Source organism: Drosophila miranda (assembly GCF_003369915.1).
Source record: "Drosophila miranda strain MSH22 chromosome Y unlocalized genomic scaffold, D.miranda_PacBio2.1 Contig_Y1_pilon, whole genome shotgun sequence".
In the NCBI taxonomy this organism is placed as follows: Eukaryota; Metazoa; Arthropoda; class Insecta; order Diptera; family Drosophilidae; genus Drosophila; species Drosophila miranda.
Genome location: NW_022881603.1, coordinates 36,594,153 through 36,622,109, shown reverse-complemented (window position 1 = coordinate 36,622,109; position 27,957 = coordinate 36,594,153). Strand labels below are relative to the sequence as shown.

Below are 27,957 nucleotides of genomic sequence, written 5' to 3'. Positions count from 1 at the left end.
AAGGCTTAGAGTATATAATGGTGGGCTACTCGGATACGGCCAAAGCATATCGTTTGGTCAGTAAAGAAACCAGGAAACTCGTAGAGAGTAGGGATGTCATTTTTGTAGAACCTGAAGGGGGCAAACTAGATGCATCATGTTCCAATGACATGGCATCAATTGAGGTTCAACAAAACCAGGACTCTGAACCCGAAATGGATAGCGAGCAATTTAAAGATCCAGAAAATGAGCCAGAAAATCAGGAGGAGATTAGGTCTAGTAATGACATTCTTGTAATTCCAGAACCAATAAGAGGACCAGGACGCCCAACCATAGTACGGACGGGCAAACTAGGACGACCAAGGAAGCAGTATCATATGCTCAATGCGATACTGGCAGCAGACGTACAAGTTCCACAAAACTACGCACAAGCTGAAAGGTCTTCTGAAGGCGAGATATGGAAAGCATCAATGAAGGACGAGTACGAATCTCTCGTGAAGAACGGCACGTGGTCGCTTACTAAATTGCCTAGCGGGAAAAAGTCCATTGGATGCAGATGGGCTTATGCAGTTAAGTCCAATCCGGATGGAAGCGTGAACAGGCTCAAATCACGTCTGGTGGCGAAAGGTTGTAGCCAACGCTACGGGATCGACTACAAGGAAACATTTGCACCAGTTGTACGCCACGCAACTATCAGGTTGATAATTGCACTTGCAGTCGAACATGGTCTCCACCTACATCAAATGGATGTTGTCACTGCGTATCTCAACGGCGAATTGGAAAATGAGGTTTTTATGAGACAACCTGAGGGCTTCATCAGCGAAGTTCACCCAAATCACGTTTTGAGGCTTCACAAAAGGATATATGGCCTAAAACAATCAGGAAGAGTGTGGAACTCTACGTTGGATGCAACGCTGAGACGCATTGGTTTTATACCGACTGTCAACGAACCCTGTCTGTATTGTAAGCCAGGTAAAAATATGTGTCTAATAGCTGTCTACGTAGATGACATTATTTTGGCGTGTAAGGACCTAGATGATATATCTGATATCAAGATAAAGATCGCAGCAGAATTTGATGTGGTTGACATCGGGCCTATGCAATACTTTTTAGGTATTGAGGTGAAAAGTGAAGGCAGTACGGGTGCGATTTCAATCAGCCAACGAAAGTATATTAGAGAGTTGCTCGTACAGTACAATTTGAAAGATTGTCGACAGACGTCCACGCCTCTTGAAGCTGGTTACCAGGTGGCATGCAACAAAGAGGACTGCCGCAGGGTCGACATCACATCGTTCCAAAAGCTAATTGGAGAGTTATCTTATCTTGCTGTTATGACTCGTCCGGACATTGCGCATTCGGTGAACAAATTAGCACAACGTAACAAGGATCCTCATTCCGAGCATGAAGCGGCAGCCAAGCACATCCTTTGATATTTGGCAAAAACTATCGACTGGGAGATATGCTACACATAGCAAGGAAAGGCAATTGAGCGTTTTGTTGATGCAGATTGGGCAAGTGATATGACGAACCGAAAGTCATTCACTGGCTATGTATGCATGTTGGCAGGAGTAGCGGTTTCTTGGGAGTCAAGAAAGCAATCGACGGTTGCCCTCAGTTCCACGAAGGCAGAGTACATAGCCTTATCATCTGCAGCAAAAGAGGCGATATACTTTCGCAGCCTACTGATTGACTTGAAGCTGATGTCCAAGGAGTCAGCTATTCAGATGTACGGCGACAACATTGGAGCACAGCAGCTTGCTAGAAACCCCATGTTTCATGCACGTACAAAGCACATCGACGTCAAGATACATCATATTCGAGAGGTTCTCAAGAGAGGTGAAGTCAACATTGCGTATCTGCCAACCGATGAGATGATAGCAGATGTCCTCACAAAGAACTTAGCCAAGGTTAAGCACCATAAATTTGTATTCGCATTTGGTTTAAAAGATCGTTTATAAGTGATTGAAATGTTATTGAATATTAGTTAAGTATATTTAAAGTTTGTAAACATGCGTTGTGTTGAGGAGGAGTGTTCAAAGTGACCGCCACGATAATTAGATATTGATCTCTAACAACACTGCGCATGTGCCCTGCTGCATATCGATGTTCTCATATCGATATTCTTCTTTCGGCGTCTGTCTCTTGCGTATGATACTCGGAAGCACATATAATTCTGTATACTAATCTTCTGCTGTCTTACAAATAAAATAACTTTAACATTAATAAATAAATAACAAAAATTTATTGTTCCACATTTACCCTTAAGCCAAACTCTTTCCGATTATCCAGGATATATTTTGAAGAATTTGTCGGGTCAAGTCGTATGCGGCCCTTGAGGTATGCCGGTTTACATATATCACTTTATATTATAATAATTGTCATTATGGTTCCACTTGCGATGTGTGAGTGAGTACTTACAGATACAAAAAATTGTTTTATAAATAAAATAGTAGCAAAACCGAAGACCCCCTTGCAGGGACATACCGACGAATCCGACGAATGTCAGATTTACCTGATACTGATAGAACTATCGGTCAAAGTCCATATACTCTGGGCGAATGGGGCTAACAGCTAAAGCGAGGGCCAGGCAACGCCTCCCAAAACAGTTTTAGTTGAAGTACACGGTTTGTATTCTAACGAATTATTTTATTCCATAAAACGACATGGTAGAAATTACTTAGACTATGTATTGTTCTTCCAGCTCCAGGACAGCGGAGGTACTTTTTACACATTGTACAAAATGATACTTCAAAACAAAATATTGATTGGATGGCAACGACCATTTGGGGGGGAGGGGGATAAATCAAACAATTATTTCAATATCCGTTTCGATGGTTAACTGAAATCGAGGATTCAGAGCGGTGGATTGAAGAAAAGAAAGCAAAGGTTAAGATTAAGCAAACTCTGTAGCGGCATGCACATAATGGATATTAGCCTCAAAAATATGGACAAACGAAGGGATGCTCTTATGTTTAGCTACTAGTGGGGGATAAGGATATATATACATATTCTATACATTTCATTCAATATGAATGAGTGTGCCAGGTTCTGGTTACATACTTTTCAGTCAGCATCTAGACCTTTTTTTTTAGTTTTGGGGTGTGCTAAAACAGGTGTGATATTTCTTTCATTGAGTAAATATTCTTGATCAATGTTATTATTATTATTGTGTGCATTGACTCCGTGTTGAGTTCCCTATACAGTCTTTAGAAAATGCAAAAAGGTATTTATATTAATAGCTTCGTGGTACAAAAAATACAGGCACATACAAAATACAAATTAATATCTTGTTAGAAACGAGGAAAACAAAAGGTTTACAAAGAAATAAATGAACAGATCATGGCAAGGAAAATGGCAAACGTCTAGTAAAAAGTGAATGAGATGGGACTATTAATTAATGCTGATATAGTCGTCGTCGACGTGAAATCAATTGTTAGAACTCATTCTCCATATTTGAGCGTACGTTTCGCAGAACATTGTGAGTTTTTAGTATTTGATTCTTGATGTCTTTTTCGACTTGTGCTTTAGCTTTGTTAGCCAGACGCAACTTTTCGTAGGTGTCTTCGAATGCGCGCTTGGTGCGGATTAGTTTACGCCTCAATTCAGCATTTTCTTGTTCTACCTTGGCACAGTCGTGTGTTGTTGTTGCAGACGACTGCTGCTGCTGCTGTTGTTGGGACACACTCAATGCGTTTTCAACGGGTTCTGTGATGAGGGCTCGCTCTCTCGTGAAAAATCTTATTCTGAAATGCTTACCAGCTTTAGCAGCTGACGGCGCCTCATTCTTCAGAAGGGCACGCTGTGTAGCTGTACACAACTCAACGCTGGAGATCCGGCCGGCATCGCTCTCTATACCGAGATCCGGCGAGGAGCTGCTGACGCGCCCCACTACCGCAGTCGTGCTGGCCGGTACGCTGGATTGGTTGCCACTTGGTGGTCCCATGGGCACTGCCACCTCCTCCGAGGTGTATCCCGACTGCGACACATCGCTGCTGTTGGAACGAGCTGGCTGAACGAGTGGGCGCTGCGGCTGCACACCTTTCAAGAGCTCCAACTGCAGCCTGAGCTCCTCTGTGCGCTTCTCCAGCTGCAATTTATCGTTGTAGGCTTTGGTCCGTTCCATGACCGCCTTGGATGCCTGCAGGGTGCTTTCGTCCAGTTGTTTTTTGAGCGAGCGCGTGGCCAGCTCGTTCTCCACGAGAGTCTGCTTCAGCTCCATCTCGTTCTCCTGGTGGTACTCCAGGGACCTCTGCAGCTCGAGCATCTGTTGGGCCTGCTCCTGGTAAAGGCTCAGCGCCACCCAGTCTCGCTCGAGCGCCTCCTGGTGCCGGCGATGCACTTCCTCGAGCTTTTCCGCTGCCACCTGCCTCAGTTCTGCCATCTCGGCCTGGGCCTGGTCCACAGCCTCAGCGTGTTGTTGCTCCATTTCCACGAGCTGCTGCTGTGCTGCCTGCAGTTCCATGTCCGTTATTTTCGCACCTGCTGTCAATGTGCTCTGGGCCAGCTCCAGCTGATCAATCTGTTTGGTCTTTAGATCGATCAGACGTTGGAGTTCGTTCATCTGCTGATCCTCCTGCGTTCCAATGGCCTGCAGGTCGGCCGTGAGCGCCTCGTTGGCGGCCCGCAAGTGCTCCATTTGGTGTGAAATTTCCATGCAGCGCAGCTGCTCCTGCTTGTATCTGTTGTCTAGATCCTCCAGCTGGCATTGCACGTTCAGGACACGCTCGTCCCTCTGGGCTACCTGCTCCTCCAGCTGGGCAATGCGCTCGCTGGTGCGACTGCGCTCCTGCCTGGCCGAGCAGGCGCGCCGCCCCTCGCTTTCTGATTCGCTGGGCTGCCGCTCGGCCGTGGCAAGGCTATGTGAGGTCTCTTCCAGTCCGATGCGGGCCAGGGAAACCTTACGGTCCGGCTCGGACCAGGCTTCCGATTCGCTTTGGTTGTCTGGCTGCTGGGTGGGCAGGGGCAGGGAGCGGCGTTCCTTGCGCAGCTGCTGCCCGTCCGAGGTGCGGCGCTTCTCCAACTCCCGCTTCAGCGCCTTGTTCTCGGCCTTTAGGTGCTCAATCGTTGGATTGATGGAGGCGGCGCCAGCGGTGCGTACCTCTTCATGCGAATTGTACGTCTTGTGGCTGGCATCGGCCTCCGCCTCGGCATCTGCGTCGTTGTACAGCATATCAGAGAGATTGCACAGCTGCGCAAGACTCTGATCGGCCAGCGAGGCGCCAGTGATATTCAGCGTCATGTTCAGGCTCTTGGACAGGTCCAGGCTGCGGTCCACAGCTCGACGCATGGCGTGCCGCCTATCAGCGGCCACTGCACCGAGCACATCCTTGTGCTTGAGCAACGAGTTAAGGAACCCGGCCAGCTCTTCCAGCCGGTTGGTCAGCACACCACAAACATCGGCGTACTCCAGTCGCCACTTATTCGCGCTCTCAGCGTCCGCCTTTACCTGGCGCAGTTCCTGTCGCAGCTGTCCAATCACCGCACTGTTCTGCTGATCCTCTCCCAGGCGGTGGATGAGCACGTCCACCTTGCGCTGCAGCAGCTTGTTGCGTTCCAGGGCTTTGGTGTACTCCAGCTCGGTGAAGGACTGCTGCAAATCAACGGCTGCTGAGCCAATCGACTCTTCGTTTATCTGCGGCAGCGACTGCGGCTGCTGGCTGGTGGCCACCAACTTGGTCAGGCGCTCCACCTCGCGGTTCTTCTCCCACAGCTCCTTGTTGACCAGGTTCTGCAGATTGGCCGTCTTCTTTTTAACCTCCGCCTGAAGCTGCTGGATCTTTAGCTCCTGCTCGGCCATCTTATACTCGTATTGTTCCTTAAGTCCCGAGGATATTTCCAAAAAGCACGCCTCATTGTCACTTAGCGAACGGCCCGTTGCCGATGGCGATATGGTGGCCTTGCTGTTCTCGTTCTACAAATACATAAATATACGTTTTATAATTGTAAAAGGTACTAGTCCCTGGCAGCACTTACTTCTTTCTTAATCGAGTTCTGCTCCTGCGGCTGCTGCTGCTGGTTGAGTCTTTTGATCACCTTGTCCTGGCTGCTCAACTTCTGCATTAGCTTTTGTATGGTGCGGCATGCCTGCTCGTGGATGCGTTCTTGCTCCTTTAGCTTCTCCTGCGCATCCTGCAGTTCGCACATATTGTCCTCCAGTTGGGCGTCCATCTCCTGCTTAGCCTACAATGGAAAGCAAATAAAGTTCAGAGTCTCTTTGAGCAATACTCGTATTTATTGGCTGGAATAGTTTGAATACTTTATAACGATAAATTTGTGTTTGATTCCCACAAAAAACTGTTGAAACATAAACCGAAACGATAAAGACTCGATAAATCCACGAAAGTTACTTTAGTTCATGTGGCCCCAAGCTGTTAAAAAACTGGCGGAATCGCAGAAGGCTGGGAAACGTATAGTTTTGTAAGGGGCGCCCTGGCGCAGCGATTGGCAGCCGCAATGGTCGCCTGGCATAGTTCTTATGAGGCTGATTCCGCTGGTGCTGTGGGCGACGAGGGCGTTTTATTGGTCGAAAACTGCTGGCGATGGGGATTGAGTCACCTTTGCTGCATCCAATGGCATTGCACTACCGACCGCCGACGCTGACTCCCGTCCGCTGCTTCCCAGCACACTGATCGCCGAGAAGTTTGAGCTCAGCGAGGATGTGCTGCCACTACGCTGCAGTTCAAAGGTTACACCATTTCTCTGGGGAAGCAGAGCCTTGTGCTGGCACCTGTTGGCGTTGAGTAAAGGTCGCATCAGACACGAGTCCACCTCCTTCCTGTTGATGATGGCCTCGTACTCATCGACTCTGCTCTTCAGCTGCTCTCTTTCCCATTCCAAATTGTCGTTCTCAACCTTTGGGTGGGGTTTGGGTGACTCGTGGCACCAATCAGCGTGCGGCAGCTCTACTCACATCGCGCTGAAAGATCTTCCTTTGCAGCATGGCCAGAGTGGGCATAATGCGCTTCAGCAATTGGGAATAGTTCTCCAGTTCGGCCTGAATGTGATCCACTCTCACCGTCAGGATAGTTATCTCAGTCCGAGCGACGTGGATTTGCCGCACATGCCCCCTGATGGTTCCCTAAAACGAGTGTCCCTCTCATCATCACCACATGCGTCCTATAACTAGCACTACACTACGCCCCTAATCTCTTGGGAGACACTCCCCTTACTTACATTTGCCTCGTCGCTGCACTGTCGCGCCTTCTCGATTTGCTCCACCAGCTCGGCGTTCTTGATGGCCAGCTCCTGGATCTTGGCCTCGCAGGAGGACAGCGTCTCCTGGTGCTCGGCCTGTGCCGATTTCAGCTGGTCCTGGCAGGCTATCTGCCGTATGCCGGCCTCGACCAGTTCCTGCCTCGACCTCTGGACCTCAGATTCCAAGTGTTTGAGCTTTTCATCGAGTGCTTCTCTGGACTCTCCTTCAAAGGCAGATCCAGTTTCCTAAAATGCACAAGTAGGGAATAACATAGAGGTCATGACTGCTCAAGACATATAAGATACACACCTCGTAGTTGCGCAGATGCTGCTGCAGCTCATCGATCAACGCATTGCTTTCGGTTTCTGCCTTGCGCTGCATCTCCTCGTGCATGGATATGGCCCGAGCGGCGTCCTTCAGCAGCTCCGTCTTCTCCTCGACCGTTTTGCGCAGCACTTCGACCTCAATCTTTGTGTCGATCAACTGCTTCGACAGAGACTCGCCCGAATTGTTTGTCCGCTGGTGCCCCAGCTGGCTCTCCTCCATGAAGTAGAGGCGCAGCTTGAGATTGAAGTTCTCCTTGCGCAGCGTCGACATCTGCTCCTCCACGCTGCGCATAGAACGGCCCGGCATGGCCAAAGGCGAGTGGCTTTCGCCTTGCAGACGGCCCGCATCGAAACTGGCATCTGTGGGGGACACAAGGAAAAGCCCGGTCATTGAGTGGTTTGGTTTGTGTTTGAGCTGACTCCAGAGAGAGTTTTATGTCTGATGCGCACTGGGTTTGAACGGTCTTCGCTGCACGAACCGTCTGGGGGGTCGTGTCAGGCTCATGTCATTCATTTGTTGGGGCCTTGTTCTCATATATGCTCCATAGAACGGTACGGTCCGGCGAGAGATGCGTATAAAAAATATATATTCAAACTGGAAGACCGCTTTCGCACATCTAACATATGTTGTATTCCAATATGTATTGCTAAAACCTAAATACTGTAGCAACCTGAGGCTGCCAAACGAACTGTGAACTGTGGGCTGAGGCACACATTTTTCGAAAAACCTACTGGGATTTTCGTCTGAAATGAAACTTACATGAGTTATCCATGGTCACATCTTGCAAGACCCCGGGACTGGTGCTGGAACGGAATGGAACGCGGAAACAATTAAGGCTCTGGGCTGACCTCTGGATGACATAGACAAGAAAAAACTCAAACTTAAACGTTAATTAATATTTTATTTTCACAAATATTTCGGCAGTGATGTCATAAGACCCAAGACCCCGTCTGACCCGCCCGTCAGCTACAATCTCCCAGCACTGACTCACTCTCTGCACAGCTTCTGTTGCCCGCCGGGGTCTGGGGTTGGAAGCACTCATCGATGCCCTCCAGCGTGCCGTTGCAGAACTGACCGTACACCGACCAGGCCGTCCAGCCCTGCTGCCTCCGTATGAGCCGGGCGCACTGCACGGCAATGGTAATGTCGTCGGTCAGCAGCCGCGTGCAGTTCACGTTGCACTCGTTGAAGGTATAGTACTCCGTTTGATTGGGCGGTGAGCACCAGAAGCGATCGCTGATCTGAAAAAGGCCATAGTCCCGGGAGCCGTCCGCATTGGCCTGCCCCACCGCGTGCGTGTTGAAGCGGCTCTCGAATTCCGCGATGCACAGCCACAAAGGCAGCTCCGACTTGGGCACGTCCAGGATGTAGAGCTGCCCGGCCAGATCGCAGGGCTTCAGTCGAACGGCCAGGGCAAGGGCCAGAACCAGAAGCAGGAAGCACAGCAGCAGCAGGCATAGCACACCACCACTTGATCGGGCCATTCCAAGTCAGTTCCAGTCTCGTACTGGCTCTGGCTCTGGCACTGGTACTGCGGCTCTGACCATCAACGATACAGCTGATCAAAGCTTAATCGGAATCCAAACCGGTTTCAATTATTTGGCCCGATCTGTGATCTGTGAGTGGAAAATCTACGGACAAATGCAACGCTATTCTATTTGTGGCTTGCATTGCACCTTCGACTGGCGGCTATCATTAATTAATGACATGTCTCTCCCTTCCCTACGCTCTGCTCCCCCTTATAAGCTCTCGGAGTGGGAATCTAGTAGTGAACTGAATTTCCAAATCAAAATATAGCCTAGGGTATATACGGTTTTAATGATCTCCGACTCTTGCAGGCTCTTAACTGAAGCGTGAAAATGATAGCCCGAACCCTGTCCCTGTTCCGAGTCTCTTTCAATGATTTCTATGCTCAACTATCTTACAGTTCATTCTACTCTGCTCTAAATGAAACACACCCATTCAAAGTTCTGTGCTTTTTTTGGCAGCTGAATTTCAGTCCAAGTCACAGATGAATGAGTACAAGTCGTACTTCCGCCCCTTAAATCCGTTGCTGCTGGTACTTATTTCCCATCCAATAAAATCGCATATATTAAAGATCGAATGGAACGTTTACTTACCAGAATTGATTGTTGCCCGAGTTCAATGAGAACCGCTTGAATGGCGAACCCTGCGATTCATTTGAGTTATTCAGAGACGTAGAGCGTAATATACCCGCCATAGTATTCACGTTTTCTTCAACATTATGCACTTTTATTTATATATATTGTTCACTTTTGGAGGAAGGGATGTTGCAGAAACTCTATATTTGATGTTTAAATAGGTTCGTGTTTTTTTTTTTAGTTTATATTTAAGAGCAGACACGTCACCGCCTCATGTTGATGTTGATGTTGTTGGTGTTCTTGGCTTTGTTCCCTAAATATCTCGCGATGCACGGCACACGACAGACCACAGACTTCGTCCCGGCCCAAGGGGCAGCAAACTATGAGTCATTGGCTGCCGCCTGCTGTCGATGAGGAGCAGTGAGCCGTAGCACGGAAGAAGCTTCAAAGAACCCGAGAACCGGACGGCGGATAGGCATGATATACTTCTATGGATTGGATGCACGACGTACCCGATGCATATTTTAGCACAGACCAGACCCCTGCCAGAGATGCAGCAGCACTTGAGGCCACTCACACACATAAAGCACATTTATTTTGGGAAATGAGCACACCGCAAAGGCTCTTCCTTCCACATGGCAATATAACGACAATTGCAGGCCAGGCCCGAACACAGGGCTACGAAAACTCTGCCAAACATTTGCACTCATTTGTTTTGGCTACGGCTCTGTCCGTGCCCATAGCTATGGTTACAGAGGCGCTCTTGAAAATCAATGGTCTCCTAAACAACAGGTGGACTCTAAACGTGTTAGGACATGTGTCCTGTTAACACCTGAATTGTACCTCTCCTGGCTTTATAGCCCCATACCGCGGCAGGTATCCGAAGTAAAAGACCCATTCCCGCCTCAGTCTGAGCTCGCTCATCTACCTGGCGCGACTCTCGAATGGGTGTCAGGCTATGGATGGCCAGTGATAATGGCACACAAAGGCGCCTGCAGGATTCAACAGAGCGATACAATAACAATAAACAGAAGTACAGGAGGCATCGTCGAAAGCAGAGCACATTGAGTGATATGTGAGCGCGGAAGGGGGTTGGCTAGCACCTAATATACCGTTAATGCGTTGACTTTGAACATGCAGCCATACATACGTGCATCAGACACTGTACTTTGTCCTGGCAGGAGAAGGGGGAAGGGGAATTACACTCTTACGGTAAACAAAGAAACCCAACCCCTCTCTCCTCTTTCGCTCTCTCCTGCTACATACACGTGTAGAAGTTAACGCCACGGTCCACTGTTCGGTTCATCTGATAAGGCGGGATATCATCGGAGAGGGCTTGCCGCTGCTGTGGTACTGCTGATATGGGTGTGGATTGAGCAATTGGGGATTCGCTATTCAACAACAAATTAATTTCTATACTTTTCCGCCACTAAAATTAGACACACCACAGAGCATCGCTAGCGACAAAACAAATCAACAACAACGACAACACAGACGGGAGCGAGATACTCTACATGCATACACCGATGTACATGTATACACATTGTACATCCGCACACATTCTCATATATAAATATATATGTATTTTGAAGGTTTATCTACAGATGCAGATGCAGTAATTTACATATATTCCGTGACCGTATAAACAATTGTAACTTCACTGCTGTTTTCACTTACACAAATGTACATACACGACCGATAGCCGACCCTTTGATTATTTAAACTGCAAGTTTGTTTTCTTATTATTTACATATGCACATCTATGGGATAGTGTGTGTATATAGAACGACAGAGAATGGCGCAAGCCCAGCAAACGAGTAGATTATCAGCGCGAAATGAATTCAAAATCTTCTACGTCCAAATAAACCGAAATCCAGAACACAAATGACTGAATAAAAACGCGAGGCATCGAGAGACGGAGAAAACCCCAGTGCCAGCCAGCCTCATCTGCTCTGAAAAAGGAAAATGCGCTCTGTAAAACTCGCACACACTGAAAGCAGATGTCACGCATTTCCCGCTGTACCCGGAGCGCATTGTGCGCTGCTCTCGCTTGCTCTCGTGAAACTTTTGGGCATACATATGTATGGCATATGGTATGTACATAAGGGAGGCTTTCACGGACTCGAAGAGTCACCACAAAGAGCGTATTATTCTCCGATCAGCAAATGAATAAACTGCTGGCGCACAGTGGGCAAGATCGAGAAGCCCGTCATCTGTTCTGTTCATTATAAAAACAGAATCTTCCCACATATAGGCAGATATTATTATCAGTATGCATTTGGATTACTTACTCGGCCACACTTTTGGACAGCGCTTCTGCGAGTGTCCTCAGTACTTTTCGGTCTATCTCGGCGGCTCCATTCTCCTCAAGAAAACTGGTGACTGTCTCAATAAGTGTAATTTCCTTCAAGGACGAGCCGCAGGTTAGATTCCCATAGTCGCAAAGGTCGCGAAGAGCCTGCTTAGATTGATCCATGGCTGTATGTCCCGTTTGGGGTGAATATTACTAAGCTTGTTTCCGATTTGTCTATTTCAGCTTAATTTCTTTACTTTTCTTAATTTGGTAAGACACAAAAAAAACACAAACAAGTACAATTATGTTTTTTTTTTTTTTTTTGAAAAGTTACCGCGCATTTACAGCTGTTTTCGGCGTCTACTATCGAAACATTGCCGAATGCAGCCCTGCCTGTGTTGGAGCGTAGCCAGACTGGTGAAAACGGGGTGTCGTGTGTCGATGGGGCAAGGATGGGACAACATCGCCAGTTGACAAGAATTTACATATAAAAACGTTGTTCAACACTGGTATGGCGCGTACCTAAAATTGTTTGCGGAAGGAAAAAATTAACATATTTCAAGACGTTTGCTGATAGTTTTAATCAAAAGACATTTTCCGAAGCTTCTGGGGGCGCCTCACACGCCTACGAAGACGGCGCGAAGAAATTCCCAAAGCTTCATCAATTAAGTCGAAAAACCTGGAATTTACTGCATGGCGTTCCGGAATAACTCTTAAAACGGCTCTTGGAACTCCGCGTCTGGACCCTGAGAAGCATGGCAAGCATAGGAAAGACAAGGATGGCCACGGAGAAGGCGACGGGAGTTAAAATTCGCATGGAAACGCTGAAAAAAAGGGAAGGAGAAGCTAAATCCGCCATGCGGGTAGGAGTAAAGATGGCGGCAAAAAAGGCTCCGCAGCTTTTGGCTTCTAAACTGCTGTGCAAGAAACCAAACTTGTCGACGAACGTGTCGGAAAAACATGTCCACGAACACGACAACAAGCATGACATCAAACATTTCTACGACGAAAGAGAGAGAGAAGACTGAAATAACCGCAAAATCATCGTTAACAAGTATTATGAGGGGCATAAAGGCCCATACATTGTTTGTATCGACAAAATGAGTGCGAATAATGCCAGAATTGCTATAAACCAGTTTGATCTATCCGATCTGCTGCTGAAACAGGGCATTAGCGATATCGAGGAGGTTGCTAGAATGGGCTATGGCAGGTGCAAGATTGTGTGCGGGTCGGCGGAGTGTGCAAACGGGCTAGTGGAAAACAGTGTTTTCGCTGCTCAAGGGTACTCAACCCGAATCTTTAGTCATGCGAAGGGATAGAGCATCGGGTGAACGTGTACCTACTGGCAGGGTGAAACTCTGGTTCAGAGGAGAGCAGTTACCAACCAAAATCAATTTTCTATATTCTAAAGTAGAAGTGAAACCTTTTGTTCAGCTTATTCAATGTTTCAGGTGTTTTAGGTTTGGCCATCTGGCACAACATTGCAAGAGTGGAGCGAAATGTTTCAAATGCGGACAAGATCACAGCAAAGATATTATCTGCTCAGGGCTGGTCTGTGCTAACTGCAAGGGGGAACATGCTGCCACCCACCCGCAGTGTGAGGCCAGGAAAAAAGCGTACGCCATTCAAAAGTGCATGACACTGGAAACCTAACTAGAGCTGAGGTCAAGGCTAGATATCCGATCCTTTTTGATAGAACTTCCCCCAACCTAAGGGATCAAGGGGAATTTCCTAGAGTGGTAACGCATTCGATAGGCACACTCTCGCCAAAATGCATGTAGTTCCTAGTAACATATGTGATACATGCGATAGTATCGATAACGCCACGCATTTAATTTTCAATTGTACGAAGTACAACCACTAACCATACAGCTCAGGGACTTGGCAGCCCCCTGTTCTAAGTATGCCTTATCCGGGCAACGTGGATCTCTGCCCGGACGGACCGTACCCCTTCTCTGCAGCTCGTGGGAAAAGAATGGAAGAATTTAAAAACAAAAAAAATGAGTCTGGCACTCCCCAAATGCCAACAGGGAGCAATCCCAAACAGGGGAAGGCAGCGGCCCAAAGGCCTGGCCCGACCCGCAAATCAGCAGGGAAAACCTGCGCGGCGGAAGATGCTAGGGAGAGCCCAAAGGGGTCCCATCCCGGTGTCGGGGTGGGTGGTGAATTGGCTCCCAAAATCGATACCTTGGCAGAGTGGCTATGCAATCCTGCGGCTGCTCTGCCTGCTGGTAAAGTGGCGGGTGATGAGTCACCATCTACTAGTGTCCAAGCCAAATCTTTTACATATGCCGACAGAAGGAGTGCTGGCAATATTCTCCGTCGGCAGAACGCAAGCCAGATGTCCAGCCCGACGGACAAATGGATAAAGAAGGTTGAGTGGGCCTCGAAGGTGCTGCCGAACTTTGGCAAGGAAGCACCGAAGAAGGAAGCCCCTCAGCCAAAAAGGCAGCGCTCACAAGAGACTCCGGGGCCGACACCGAAGCGCTCCAGAGTGCTGCCTAACACATCATTCGCGCAGATTGCCAGAGAAAGGACGCTGATTGGCGTCCTGGACAAAGGCAGCGCGGACTCCCGGATACCTAGAAACCAGTGGAAGTGGGTGGAAGCGGCACTGGCCGACCGCTGCTTCGAGCTGCTGGAAAAGCAGCCTGGACCCCCCCCGTCTGCAAAGACATGGGCTGGTACCAGGGCTGCATAAAAATCGTAGCCTGTGAAGACGAGCGCTCCGTACAGCTGTACAAAGCAGCGGTAGCGCAAGTCGGGGAAGTCTACCCAGGGGCGAAGCTCGTCGCTGTAGACTGGAGCGAAGTGCCCAGTAGACCAAGGGCGAGAGTCTGGGTGCCCGCCTCCATGAAGGAGCCGGAGCGCATCCTAAAAATGTTGCAAAGATGCAACCCCCACCTCCCAACAGCAGATTGGAAGGTGGTCAAAGTTGAGACGACACAGGGCCCCACAAACCAGGCGGTGGTCGTCCTCAACAAAGAGTCGCTGGCCCCGATTGAGGCTGCCAAAGGCGAGCTCAATTTTGGGTTCAGCTCTGTGACCGTAAAGGTCTACAAGTCGGATGCGGCGGCCGAGGCACGTCCTGTCGACAAGCCAGTTGAGCAGGACGCTGCCTCGGAGATCGAAGCACCCGACGATCACACAGAGATAGACCCAGAGGGCTACTCCACCGATGGCACGCTGAGATGCGACTTCGAGGCGATGTGTTGCCACGAGGAAGTCGAGGACGATCCGGATGCCGACATTACAGTGGTGGAGAACACAAAGGATGTCCTTGAGGCTCCTTTAGATCAATCTCCACCACTGTAAGGCGGCATCCGCTTCTCTTATACTCCGCCTCGAAGAGAGCGGAGCAGACGTAGCCCTGATCCAGGAACCTTGGATAGTGGGAGACAAGGTTTGTGGACTAGGGTCGAAGGAGTACAAGATAATTGTAGCTCAACATGAAGGTAAAACCCGCACCTGCATTCTCGCCAGAAAGCACCTTAATATCTTTCTGCTCCATAACTATAGCGATAGCGACAACACGGCGGCAAGCCTAGAGCTGAAGGGGACACATCTAAGGCTGATGTCGTCCTACATGGCCCATGAGGGAAACGATCCTCCCAACGACCTGGTTCGCAAACTAGCCAGCGACAGCGAGAGGTCGGACATAGACCTATTAATAGGTTGCGATGCCAACGCTCACCACACTCAATGGGGGAGCTCGAACACAAATGTAAGGGGTGAGTCACTTTTCAGCTTCATCCTCAACTCAAATCTACTTATTTGTAATCGGGGCAACGACCCCACTTTTATAATTAAAAATCGACAGGAGGTTATTGACATCACCCTAGTGTCTTCCAACCTGTTAGACATAGTCAAGAGTTGGCAAGTCCTTGATGACCACTCTTTCTCTGACCACAGATACATCGAGACCACACTATCCCTCGAGTGTCCGAAACCTAAGGACTATATTAATCCCAGGTAAGCCAACTGGGAAAAATATAGCTCAGCCCTGGAGGACTTACTCCCCTCCAAAGCACCATCATGCCCTGACACAAAAGACGACCTAGATCGCCTAGTAAACAGGTTCACAGAGGCATGCAACAAAGCCTTCGCGGCAGCTGGCCCCTCTAGCAAACCTAGGGGAAAAAGAAACCCCCTGGTGGTCAAAACAAATAGACATCCTACGTAAAAGCTGCAGGACCCTCTTCAATAGGGCCAAAAGCGCGAACGAGGAGAGCCACTGGGCAGACTACAAAATCAGTCTGTCACTATATAAAAAGGAAACAAGGTAAGCAAAAAGGGCCTCTTGGCAAAAATTTTGCTCGGAAATTGAGGAAACGTCAGAGGCCGCAAGGCTTCGCAAGATTCTCTCAAAAACTAACCCCTCGGTAGGGTATCTTAAAAGGAATGACGGCACGTGGACTAACTCCAGTGAGGAGTCCCTGCAGATTCTACTAGACACACATTTTCCAGGTTGCACAACCATCGAGACGGCACATCTTCCAGGAGAGGGACCGGTAACCTCGATGGATCACATCCTCACAAAAGGTAACATAAGCTGGGCAATAAACAGCTTCAACCCGTTCAAATCGCCAGGCCCAGACCAGGTAATCCCGGCCCAACTTCAGAAGGCCGGGGATACGGCCATCAACTGGCTACAAGGTATCTTCAGGAAGATACTGGCTGTGGGTACAATCCCGCGAACATGGCTTAAGGCAAAGATAGTCTTCATTCCCAAAGCTGGGAAAGCCTCGCACTCAGCTGCAAAAGACTTTAGACCAATCAGCCTATCGTCCTTCCTTCTCAAAACCTTTGAGAGACTCGTCGGGCTGCAACTGAGGACAACTATACACCCTCAGTTGCTGTCAGGCGCACAGCATGCCTACCGGAAAGGAAAATCCACGGAAACGGCTCTTCATGAAGTGATCTCAGCGGTAGAGAAATCTCTGCATCACAAAGAGTACTCACTCATAGCCTTTCTCGATATTGAGGGAGCTTTCAACAACGTTGTACCGGGCGCCATTACAGAAGCCCTGACTGACCTGGGGGTGGACCGTCACTTGGTGATGCTCATTGATCAATTGCTCACATGCAGGACGGTGACATCATCGATGGGATCGTCCGCCCAGTCAAGGTATGTCAACAGAGGCACCCCGCAAGGTGGTGTCCTGTCTCCTCTTCTGTGGAACATAGCAGTCAACAAGATTCTATGTGACCTAGAAGGGGGGGGCTGCAATGTCGTGGCCTATGCGGACGACGTTGCGATTATCTTCTCGGGGAAATACCCCCAAACACTGTGCGACTTAATGTCCACAAAGCTAGCGCAACTGTCGGATTGGACAGAATCGCGCGGTCTGGGAGTAAATCCCTCAAAAACGGAACTCGTACTATTCACAAATAAATACAAGGTCCCGCCCCTCAACCCTCCAATACTACAAGGATGCAGGCTCTCCTTTAGCGACAGTGCCAGTTACTTAGGGTTGGTAATTGACAAGAAGCTTAGCTGGAACCTGAATGTCAAAGACAGAGTGAAGAAGGCAATGACTGCACTCTACACATGCAAAAAAGCTATTGGGCTAAGATGGGGTATGAACCCAAGCATAGTCCAATGGATATATCAAGCTATAGTTAGACCAATACTACTCTACGGAGTTACGGTGTGGTGGCCGGCCCTATCAAAAAGGGCGATCACCAAGCAACTGGGCAAAGTCCAGCGGACTGCCGCCCTATGCATCAGCGGAGCTCTTCGCACCACCCCAAATGATGCGCTAAATGCCATCCTATGCCTACAGAGCCTTGACCTCGCAGGAAAGGAACGGGCAGAAGCAGCAGCAATACGTCTAAGAGACTCAGATCAATGGGTGACACAGTGCATAGGTCACTCAGCCATATTAAATAATAGCAGTACCGTCCCCTCAAAAACAGACTACCAAGTTCCAAGAGAGTACACAGACACTCCCTTCGACACAATCATCCCTCACAGAGACGAATGGCTCGAGGGACTCCCAGGCCCAGATGGGGCCATAAACATCTTCACAGATGGATCAAAGCTGGACGACAGAGTCGGAGGGGGAATCTACTCTGAACAGCTAAGCATAAGGCATTCCTTCAGACTCCCAGATCATTGCAGTGTCTTTCAAGCGGAAGTCATAGCAATCAGGGAGGCTCTAGACTGCCTACAAGCGGCTGCCGTCACGGCAACCAAGCTAAACATTTATAGCGACAGCCAGGCTGCGATCAAATCGCTGAGCGCGATTTCCTCGAACTCGGCCACCGTGGCAGACTGCCGCAAATCTCTGCACGAGATGGCTCAGCAATTTGCTATTAGCCTGATTTGGGTCCCGGGCCACCGGGACATCGAGGGCAACTGTATAGCGGACGAGCTGGCCAGATCTGGCACTACAATCCCCCTTCTCCAAGACAAGGAGGATATCTGTATGCCAATGGCCACCTGTAAGCTCATTATAAGGGAGCAATACAAGCGACTAAACAACGATATGTGGCAAACAGTGCCACGATGTCGCACAACTCGGCAAACATGGCCGACCATGGACATGAAGCGCACCTCCGAGCTCCTCAAGTTAAGCAGGAAAAGGTGCAGCGTGGTCACACGTTCCCTCACGGGACACTGGCTAATAGGCACCCACGCTAACAGGCTGGGGGCCCCACATAACGATTTTTGTCGCAGCTGTAGAGACGAGGAAGAGGAGGAGACAGTGGAACATCTGTTCTCCTCCTGCCCAGCTCTCAGCAGAAGAAGGCTACAGCACCTGGGCTCAGCCTTTCTACACGACATCTCAGAGATGTCCAAACTATGTCCCAGGAGGATAGCGAACTTTGTGAGAGCATCTGGCTGGGATAATTGCTGACAGGAAGTCTCACAACGCAGGAAGGAAATGATCCTATGCGGTATCACAACGGGCCGAAACCGGCCTAAGTGTGACGGGTTCCGAGCGAGCCCGGCAGCCGCCTCAACCTAACCTAACCTAACCTAACCATACAGTATATAGATGTGCCAGTTCATACAACGAAAGCGTCACACACTGGCTAGCGCGTTCAGTACCCCAGAGTGACGTCATCATGAGAGAGAGAGCGCAGAGAGAACATCTTTGCATGTGTTAGTACACACGCAATATGTTTCGACAAAATATGTGATTGTATGCTTTTTCAGATTTTTTGAACTCTCTCAGGTCCGGTTCTGTTTTGCCACCAGCATGTTTTAGTGTATGGGTGCACATGCATTCTCACGTACTTTGCGTGTGTGTGTTTAGTATTGCTGGCCGCTAGAACTGAAATTTGAGTTTGGTTCTTGTCTTGGGTCTTTTGATGGACTGAACTACCGCCACAAAATAAATGAAGAATGGGCAGGGGGTGGGGGTATGGTACACTAGGGCGCGGGAAATGAAATAAAAGCTGTTATTTGTTTGATTTATACCATAAAATATAAAATATTACAATAATATAATTACACATTTATTTCCTTATTTTAAACAGGTTTATTATAAATTAAATTCTCGACTTTTTTGTTTATTATAACTAAAACAATGATGTATCTAATTATACAATATAAGAAAAAATATATATATACTTATATAAATTTGCATAAATATATATATTTCTTTCTATAAATAGAGGATATGCCTTAAGAATGTTCATATATGTAACTACATATATGTTACGGCAGAAACCGCAGTGGCAGCTCTAAATATCACTGCGCCTAACAGCTCTAAATATCACTGCGCCTAACAGCACAGACGTTAACAGCACAAACATTAACCGCGCCGAGCAAAGGGTTAATCAGGGCGAACGGCAGCTATAGGCCATGAAGAGGAAGAACGAAAAGAAAGGCAGCGGAAAAAGTTTACTGAAGCGGTACAAGTTTTTTAGCTCTAGCTCCCATAGTTTAACAACCCGCCCCGATATTGTAAATGAAACACCTGAATAAAACCAACTTGAAGAACAAACCACGGGAGGCCTATTGAACGCGGGAGGCTTATCAAACGTACGGCCCCAGATTTGGAGGCGTTGCCGGCTCGGCAATAATATACAGTATGTCTATTAATTGTTTGCAAAATGTAAAAAGGCACATAAGTTTGACTTCAACATGGAAAATATGAGTAAAGGCATAAGTTGGGGGAATTTTTTTTATTAACTGTTATCAAAATGTGTTTAAGCTGTAGGTATGACGAAAAAAAGGGCAAAATTCCAAGACAAACGGTAAAGAAATTAAAAAAAAACAAAAAAGCGGCATGTATGACTCTGTCTATTAATTCTTTGCAATATGTAAACACTGATTGAAAGAAGACGAAGGAAAAACAAACGGGACATCAAAATCAAAAACGATCAGACGCGTGCTTTTCTTAAGTCTTCTTTGCAGTCATTCGTTTACAAATTTTCTTGCATTCAGTTCAGTTTCTTGTGTTATTTGAAGTTTTAGCAATGCCCGGTAAACTAACCGAAGATAATCTGATACAATTGGTTTATTTTAATTATGGCAAAGGAAAGACAGCTAAAGAGTTGGCCAAGATGTTCAATATTAAGTTGAGAACAGTCTATAATATTATTAAACGTGCGGAAAAAGAAAATAGGCTGGAATTGCAGACCTCTACCGGCAGACCAAAGAAGCTTTCTCGGCGGGATTGCTCGAAAATATTGAAAACCGTGGAAAATAAGCCTCAAACAAGCCTCAGAGAGTTGGTCAATGATATAAAAATTAATCTAAACAAGACCGTTTGCCCTGAGACTGTGCGAAAAGTTTTAAATGTCCACAGATATTCCTCACACGTGGCAAGGAAGAAGCCGTTGCTATCCACAGCTAATATTGAGAAACGCTTAAACTTTGCGATATTTAATGTTGACAAGTCTCTCGAGTACTGGAACGACGTGATTTTTTGTGACGAAACCAAGATCATGCTGTATTATAATGATGGGCCTGGAAAAGTTTGGCGTAAGCCGAATACAGCCCTCCAGTCAAAGAACATTGTGCCCACTGTGAAATTTGGCAAGCTGTGGATAGTAACGGCTTCTTCCTTGCCACGTGTGAGGAATATCTGTGGACATTTAAAACTTTTCGCACAGTCTCAGGGCAAACGGTCTTGTTTAGATTAATTTTTATATCATTGACCAACTCTCTGAGGCTTGTTTGAGGCTTATTTTCCACGGTTTTCAATATTTTCGAGCAATCCCGCCGAGAAAGCTTCTTTGGTCTGCCGGTAGAGGTCTGCAATTCCAGCCTATTTTCTTTTTCCGCACGATTAATAATATTATAGACTGTTCTCAACTTAATATTGAACATCTTGGCCAACTCTTTAGCTGTCTTTCCTTTGCCATAATTAAAATAAACCAATTGTATCAGATTATCTTCGGTTCGTTTACCGGGCATTGCTAAAACTTCAAATAACACAAGAAACTGAACTGAATGCAAGAAAATTTGTAAACGAATGACTGCAAAGAAGACTTAAGAAAAGCACGCGTCTGATCGTTTTTGATTTTGATGTCCCGTTTGTTTTTCCTTCGTCTTCTTTCAATCAGTGTTTACATATTGCAAAGAATTAATAGACAGAGTCATACATGCCGCTTTTTTGTTTTTTTTTTAATTTCTTTACCGTGTGTCTTGGAATTTTGCCCTTTTTTTTCGTCATACCTACAGCTTAAACACATTTTGATAACAGTTAATAAAAAAAATTCCCCCAACTTATGCCTTTACTCATATTTTCCATGTTGAAGTCAAACTTATGTGCCTTTTTACATTTTGCAAACAATTAATAGACATACTGTATATACATATGTACGTAAATACATACATACAATGTACTTAAAGTCGCCGCTCAAATTGGCTCCCGATTGAAGATCGGTACCCAGGGAACACCACGAGGAGGCCATTATATATTAAATGGGGTCAAAAATTAATCCATGTTCCATGTTCACATCCATGTTCCCCGCCTAAAATTAAATCTGTTAGATACATACATATATGTAAATGAAAATAAAAAATAAGCAAAATATAATAAACTTATACAAGTTAAATTTTTATATTAATAAATTCAACGTATTGAGTTTTCTTGCGGACGAAGTCCGTGTTCTTTATTTGACGAATAATTAAAGACTACTTTTCAATATATTTTGAGGCCCTATTCTTACTGTGGGTTCGCGACCGCGGAATGTTGCAGCGATGCAACGACAGCAGTTCAGCCGTCGCGAGGTATTTCTCGGAATCCCTCGCCGTTGGCGGATATCGTCCAGACGCTGATCCAGCAGTTTTGGCGATCTGGAGCGGCTCGTGTCGGTTGCTGGTGTTTTGGCAACTTTGTCGTTAACTTACATACATTTTGTAAAATGAAATAAAAAATCCTACTGCCGCCAAATTTTGAGCTTCTTCTCGTATGATTTTCATTTTGATTCCCTATCATCCTATCTGTTAACCATTTACAATTTTTTCTAATCAAAATCAAAACAAACTGATTGAGCAGATGATTTCGGTGTACAAAGCACGGATCGGAAAATTTAAACCAGTCTGCATGCTTATCTATTTTGACGTTAAAATTATACATTTTTGTACTATGCTTCTTTTTAAATTGAATTTGTGAGACTTTGTCTCGAAATGCCGATTAAATATATCAAAACAAAATATACGAATGTAATAAACTTTAATATTTATGTACATGTGTATGTACATAAGATATTTTATAATTGAATTATAAAATGTATGGGTATTGTCCATGAGAGTATTCAAGGTGCGACCGGCATCTAAATTTTGCTTTGCAGATTCCCGTCGGAAACCGCGCGATTGACAATTGATTTGAAATATATGTATGTAAAACCAATTCCATTTATATTTATGCATATTTATTTAAGTATATATATATTTTTTCTTATATTGTATATTTAGATACATCATTGTTTTAGTTATAATAAACAAAAAAGTCGAGAACCGACGGCGTTTGCATAAGTTTTATAATTTATAATAAACCCTTTTAAAATAAGGAAATAAATGTGTAATTATATTATTGTAATATTTTATATTTTGTGGTATAAATCAAACAAATAACAGCTTTTATTTCATTTCCCGCGCCCTAGTGTACCATACCCCCACCCCCTGCCCATTCTTCATTTATTTTGTGGCGGTAGGTCAGTCCATCAAAAGACCCAAAACAAGAACCAAACTCAAATTTCAGTTCTAGCGGCTAGCAATACTAAACACACGCACGCAAAGTACGTGAGAATGCATGTGCACCCATACACTAAAACATGCTGGTGGCAAAACAGAACCAGACCTGAGAGAGTTCAAAAAAATCTGAAAAAGCATACAATCACATATTTTTGTCGAAACATATTGCGTGTGTACTAACACATGCAAAGATGTTCTCTCTTCGCTCTCTCTCTCATGATGACGTCACTCTGGGGTACTGAACGCGCTAGCCAGTGTGTGACGCTTTAGTTGTATGAACTGGCACATCTATATACTGTATGGTTAGTGGTACAACACAACAAGGCAAAACTTCCCATCTCTAAGAAAATATAATGATATTTACAAATTCTTTGAAAAAGAAAACATCAGCGCGTACCAAACACTAATTGACTTCATCGACGAAATTGATGTAAAGCTATAAACAGTACTCCAACATCTTCTATTCTTTGACTTGGCAATTTCCACCTTCAAAAGGCGGGCGGCCAAATAATCCCACGCTACTCACGTGTAGCTTGGTAACTTAAACCCTAAAAAAAAAAAAAAAGAATTTACATATTTCTGATAAACAAGTAGCACATTAAATGCTATAAACACTCCAGGGGCACGTTTACTGAGCGGCCACCCACGCAGATAGACCATTCCATTAGCTTTGCTTGGATTCGCAGGCATACACAAAAAGATTCGATTCGCAACAGCAGGAGGACGGCACTGCCCGCCTGGCCTCGTAATATCAGCAGTAATCAGAATGTTTGCGACGCTGAAAAACAAAATCAAGGAGGAGACCGGCGAAGATGTGTCTACGTCGGCATCCCAGCCCCAGCAGCGCTATACTAACAACAATAATTATCGGCTACGGAGCCGCCGAGTTAGCATTAATTCCAACTCGGCTGATGATGTGGGCGGTGGCAGTATCTACAACGAGGTAAGAGGCAAAAAGTCTATTTTTGTGTGTATAAACACTGCGAGTATGGTATAACGTCTGTTCTTCTGTTAACATCTGTTAAAGTCTGAACAACTGTGCCAGTTGCGTAGCCAATGCAGTGAGCTCACCACCAAAGTGTCCAGTCTCAGCCAGAGCCTGCTGCAGCTGCAGGAGGAAAAGATGCGCGTCGACAAGACCAACGAGATCCTATTGGAGAGCGTTAGAGTGGCCCAAACCCAGAAGGATATGTACTGCGAGGGGCAGGAAAAGATTCAAAATCTACAGCAAGTGGAAATAGACAAGTTGAAAAATCTCCTTATCTTCCGCGAGCAAGAAGCCGTGGATCGAATGGGTTCGATGCGTCAGCATAGTCAGCAAATTGAGAATCTGTCCGAGGAACTGGAACGCCTGCAACCGATTGAATCAGTTGCAGAAGAGCTGCGCGATGAGCTGCAGCGCCTGCGACATGGCACGCAGCAGGAAAAGAATCTTCTGACCACCACCCTGGCGACTGTGCAAGAGGAGAACAGAAATCTAAAGCTGCGCATGAATATAGTAGAGGAGTCTCGAATGGAATCCCTCACCAAGCTTAGCCCAGAGCAGCAAGTGCAGGCACTCATACGAGAGCACAAACTGCTCGAGCAGCACCTGGAAGAGGCCCACCTGCAGCTGTCCGATATCAAGGGTTCTTGGAGTGGACAGAACCTGGCGCTGGAAACGCAAGTTAGTCGACTATCAAAGCAAGTGGCAGAGGAAACGACTGAGAAGCGCAAGGCGCTCAAGGCACGAGACGATGCCATAGAGACTCGCAAGCAAGTGGCATTTGAGCTGGAGAAAGCCATTGACGAAGTGAAACAACGAGATGATAAGGTAATCATTAATATACCATTACCAGTATTCTTATACCTTGTTTACGCAATTTGAGTGTAGGTCAGGCTACTGGAGGAGGAGATCGATGAGCTGAATCTGGCACTGAAGGAGTGTCGAGAGGAGAATGAGCAGCAAATCATCTTTGAGCGAAACAAATCTGTGAGTGTTACACATTACACTTGTGTGATGGTGATTTCGTAAACGAATTGAATTTTCTTAGCAAATTTTGGAAACAGAGGTTAAAGATCTCAAGGCACGTCTCGCGGCAGCCGACGACAGATTTGGCGAATATGCCACAAATGCCGTGCAGGTGGCAAGGAAGCTGCGAACACAGCTGAGCGAAAAGCAAGACCAACTCGAGGAGACCCTCATCCAATTGGAAGTCGAACGCGAGGAGAAAATGACGTCAATACTTCGAAATGCGGAGATCTCTCAAAGCGAAGATATACTACGGCAGCAACTGCGCCTCGAGCGCATCGAAGCGATCGAATTGCAGGATAGAACTAAGCAGCTTGAAAATGACATGGGCGAGGCCCAGAAAGCCCTGCAGCAGGTTAGCAGTGCGGCAGAGGAAAATATCCAGAAGCTTGCTAAGTATGAAGCAGTACAGCTGGAGATCATGGAGAAAAATAAGGTGAGATGGAAGTGAAGTATTCGTGGTACTTAGACTCAATGTTTCTATGCTTTGCCGGAAATCAGACAATAAAAACGCTTAATCAGAGATTGGTAGATCTGAAAAAAACCATGCAAAAGGAATTCCGCAGCTCGCAAATCTCCTCAGAGAGTGAATCCCATCATCAAGCTATAACTCCCTATAGGAACCATAGCACAGCGCTCGAGTCGCTTGCAGGCGGCGACAAAGCCAACTGCATCATAATGGACGATGTCAATTTCCAATATCTAAAGCATGTTGTTGTGAAGTTCTTAACAAGTCGAGAGGTATGTTAAATTATCTGCTTGCTCATCATAGTATATGTATCCTATATCCATCTGTTTGCATGCTTCCTGTTAGGTCGAAGCCCGTCACCTCATCCGTGCCGTCTCCACTTTACTGCAGCTGACATCTGTGGAAGAAAAACTGTTACACGACACATTGAATTGGAAAATGAGTTGGTTTGGCATGAAACCTGCTTAAAATACCTTCCAATATTCGCCCTTTGCAATATTTCACGTATCTATTTGTCTTCGTCTGTAGTCAAATTCATAATGTTCATGCATATGTACAAACTACATACGCCTCACTGTGTTATTTTGTTCATCAATAAGCATTCCTTTTTGTTAAATAGTATTATTAATTTCTACCGTTGTGATTTTTATAAATAAAAACCATTTATGTAAACCATATCATCTCCAAATGGGCTTTTTATACCCGAGTATAAAAGGAAGCGTTTCTGTGTTTAGCAGCAATAGCAAAGTCGATACAGTCATGTCTGTATTTCCGTATGCCAACCTTGATGAGCGGCGAGATCTCAGAGACTATAAGAGGTAGAGCGCAAACAAATATGGTGACTGAAGAAAATTATAGAGAATGATCTAGAGATTGCTTAATCAGAGCGGATCATTATTATATCCAGAAGGAGCAAATGAAATTGGAATGGCTACGATACTCCTTCCACGCTTTTACTCATTCTCTCTCCCGCACACCCTCCTCCTCGTGCAGTGTGCGTGCTCTGGCGGAGGGAAGCTATGGGAGAGAAACGTAAAGTAAAATTGAATACATACGGCAGGCTTCGTTTTTCACATAATTTGCGTTTTGCGTTTTCAACCAAAACGTTTCGTTTTTAGTTGCTCCCGTTTTCGAAAATATTTGGTATCGATATGTTTTATGTTTCTCATCGTTTCTGACAAACAAAAACAGCGGATCGACCGGTAGCGTTGCTTCGTAAATTAATAAAAATGCCTTTTATATTTTCAATTGCTTGCTTTGAAGCAAAACGACGGCAGAAAGTGCGCGATTTACGAAGATCAAGACATCTTAGATGCAACACCAGCGTACTTAGCATGTCTGACGAACGGTGAGCAGAAGCAGGCAAATTGAACATTTAAATTGTAATGGTCAGGTTTTCAGGTTTGTGAAGTCATTTCGGGTCGACAAACATACTTTCAAAATGATTTTGGAGAAAGTTAAGCCGCATCTGCGTGTTCAACATTATCACACTCTACGCAATTGGCTGCAGTAATGCGATACCTCGCCACTGTCTGCCACCAGTGGGCGGTGGCTAAGGACCACCATATAAATGTTGGAAGAAGTACATTTGGAAAGATTATTCACAGGTTTATTCCCTTGATGCAGAATCTGTTATGTGGTGATGGAATTTCGTTGCTAATGGATAATCATCAAGTGCAACAATCCCATGATTATTTCCTTGCGAAATTTCAATTGCCTCGAATTTTTGCCTGTGTGGATGGAACTCACTTCAGAATACTAAAGCCTGTACAAAACCACTTCGTGTTCTACAATAGCAAAGGATTTTATAGCATGAATGCCATGGTTCTGTGCAACTACAACATGGAGATCTTAGCTGTTGATGCCACTCACCCCGGTTCCTGCAATGACTCCTTCATTTGGAACTACTCTTCTGCTAAAGTATATTTGTCCAGGAACATCAACGATAAATTTGTTTTGGCTGATTCGGGTTACGCTCTAGAGAGTTTTGTTCTGACTCCCTATAAGAGCACCGAAATAGGCACTCATCAGCACAGATTCAACGTAAAGCATGCTGAGGCACGACAAATCATGGGTCGCACAATTGGAGAACTCAAAAGCCGATTCCGTTGCTTGCAACGCACTTTGACTTATCAGCCAATATTTTGTTGCCAAATTATAAATGTGTGCTGTGCCCTTCACAACATTTGCAGAAGACGTAATGTCCCTATCGGGGAGAATATTGGATTTGTCGACCACCTGGACACCGAAACAACAGAAAATGAATTCGAAGAGACTGAATTCGAAGAAACTGAAGATAATGAATCATATCTACGCGACAAAATAGCTCTGGCTATTCCTCATTAAAATAATTTTTTTAGACATGTTTTAATTTATTTAAATTTAAGCTGTTTTTCATTACAATTTTAATTTGGCTAAAA

The 27,957-nt window shown here is 46.0% G+C and overlaps 3 protein-coding genes and 2 long non-coding RNA genes across 8 annotated transcripts; 3 read left to right on the top strand and 2 right to left on the bottom strand.

The window, feature by feature from the left end:
- The first annotated feature begins 2,158 nt into the window (after positions 1-2,158).
- LOC117190095 lies at positions 2,159-3,193 on the top strand. Its single transcript, XR_004473646.1, has 2 exons — positions 2,159-2,603; positions 2,681-3,193. It is a non-coding gene; the product is annotated as an uncharacterized LOC117190095 (long non-coding RNA).
- On the bottom strand, positions 2,605-12,135 carry LOC117190093 (centrosomin-like). 4 transcript variants are annotated; one of them, XM_033395178.1, is made up of 7 exons: positions 11,281-11,546; positions 9,622-9,803; positions 8,261-8,304; positions 7,484-7,860; positions 7,153-7,419; positions 5,953-6,159; positions 2,605-5,890 (listed from the first exon to the last, which is right to left on the bottom strand). In XM_033395178.1, the coding sequence occupies exons 2-7, from the start codon at positions 9,720-9,722 to the stop codon at positions 3,413-3,415; spliced, it is 3,474 nt and encodes a 1,157-aa protein (XP_033251069.1). In that variant the 5' UTR covers positions 9,723-9,803; positions 11,281-11,546; the 3' UTR covers positions 2,605-3,412. The 4 variants fall into 4 exon arrangements, with proteins under 4 accessions (XP_033251069.1, XP_033251068.1, XP_033251070.1 ...); XM_033395177.1 differs by lacking the exons at positions 9,622-9,803; positions 11,281-11,546 and adding an exon at positions 11,895-12,135; XM_033395179.1 differs by lacking the exon at positions 11,281-11,546 and having other exon boundaries at positions 9,622-10,214.
- Positions 8,383-9,602, bottom strand: LOC117190094 (lysozyme 1-like). The gene has a single exon (XM_033395181.1). It carries the CDS (start codon positions 8,983-8,985, stop codon positions 8,464-8,466), a length of 522 nt encoding a protein of 173 aa, XP_033251072.1. The 5' UTR covers positions 8,986-9,602; the 3' UTR covers positions 8,383-8,463.
- An 11,333-nt stretch (positions 12,136-23,468) lies between the features above and the next one.
- On the top strand, positions 23,469-26,186 carry LOC117191023 (golgin subfamily A member 1-like). Its single transcript, XM_033395998.1, has 6 exons — positions 23,469-24,000; positions 24,085-24,870; positions 24,931-25,029; positions 25,091-25,504; positions 25,570-25,809; positions 25,883-26,186. The coding sequence occupies exons 1-6, from the start codon at positions 23,824-23,826 to the stop codon at positions 26,003-26,005; spliced, it is 1,839 nt and encodes a 612-aa protein (XP_033251889.1). The 5' UTR covers positions 23,469-23,823; the 3' UTR covers positions 26,006-26,186.
- A 523-nt stretch (positions 26,187-26,709) lies between these two features.
- Positions 26,710-27,132, top strand: LOC117191024. Its single transcript, XR_004473916.1, has 2 exons — positions 26,710-26,885; positions 26,939-27,132. It is a non-coding gene; the product is annotated as an uncharacterized LOC117191024 (long non-coding RNA).
- Positions 27,133-27,957: the final 825 nt, after the last annotated feature.

Excerpts from the sequence above, each read along its gene's own strand:
- LOC117190093 (XM_033395177.1), bottom strand. The coding sequence starts at position 12,079 with ATGGATCAATCTAAGCAGGCTCTTCGCGACCTTTGCGACTATGGGAAT. Across the intron at positions 8,305-11,894 it reads CTGTCCAAAAGTGTGGCCGA|CACCAGTCCCGGGGTCTTGC; the intron begins GTAAGTAATCCA and ends ATTCCGTTCCAG. Across the intron at positions 5,891-5,952 it reads AGAACTCGATTAAGAAAGAA|AACGAGAACAGCAAGGCCAC; the intron begins GTAAGTGCTGCC and ends ATGTATTTGTAG.
- LOC117191023 (XM_033395998.1), top strand. The coding sequence starts at position 23,824 with ATGTTTGCGACGCTGAAAAACAAAATCAAGGAGGAGACCGGCGAAGAT. Across the intron at positions 25,030-25,090 it reads TCTTTGAGCGAAACAAATCT|CAAATTTTGGAAACAGAGGT; the intron begins GTGAGTGTTACA and ends GAATTTTCTTAG. Across the intron at positions 25,505-25,569 it reads AGATCATGGAGAAAAATAAG|ACAATAAAAACGCTTAATCA; the intron begins GTGAGATGGAAG and ends GCCGGAAATCAG.
- LOC117190094 (XM_033395181.1), bottom strand. The coding sequence starts at position 8,985 with ATGGCCCGATCAAGTGGTGGTGTGCTATGCCTGCTGCTGCTGTGCTTC.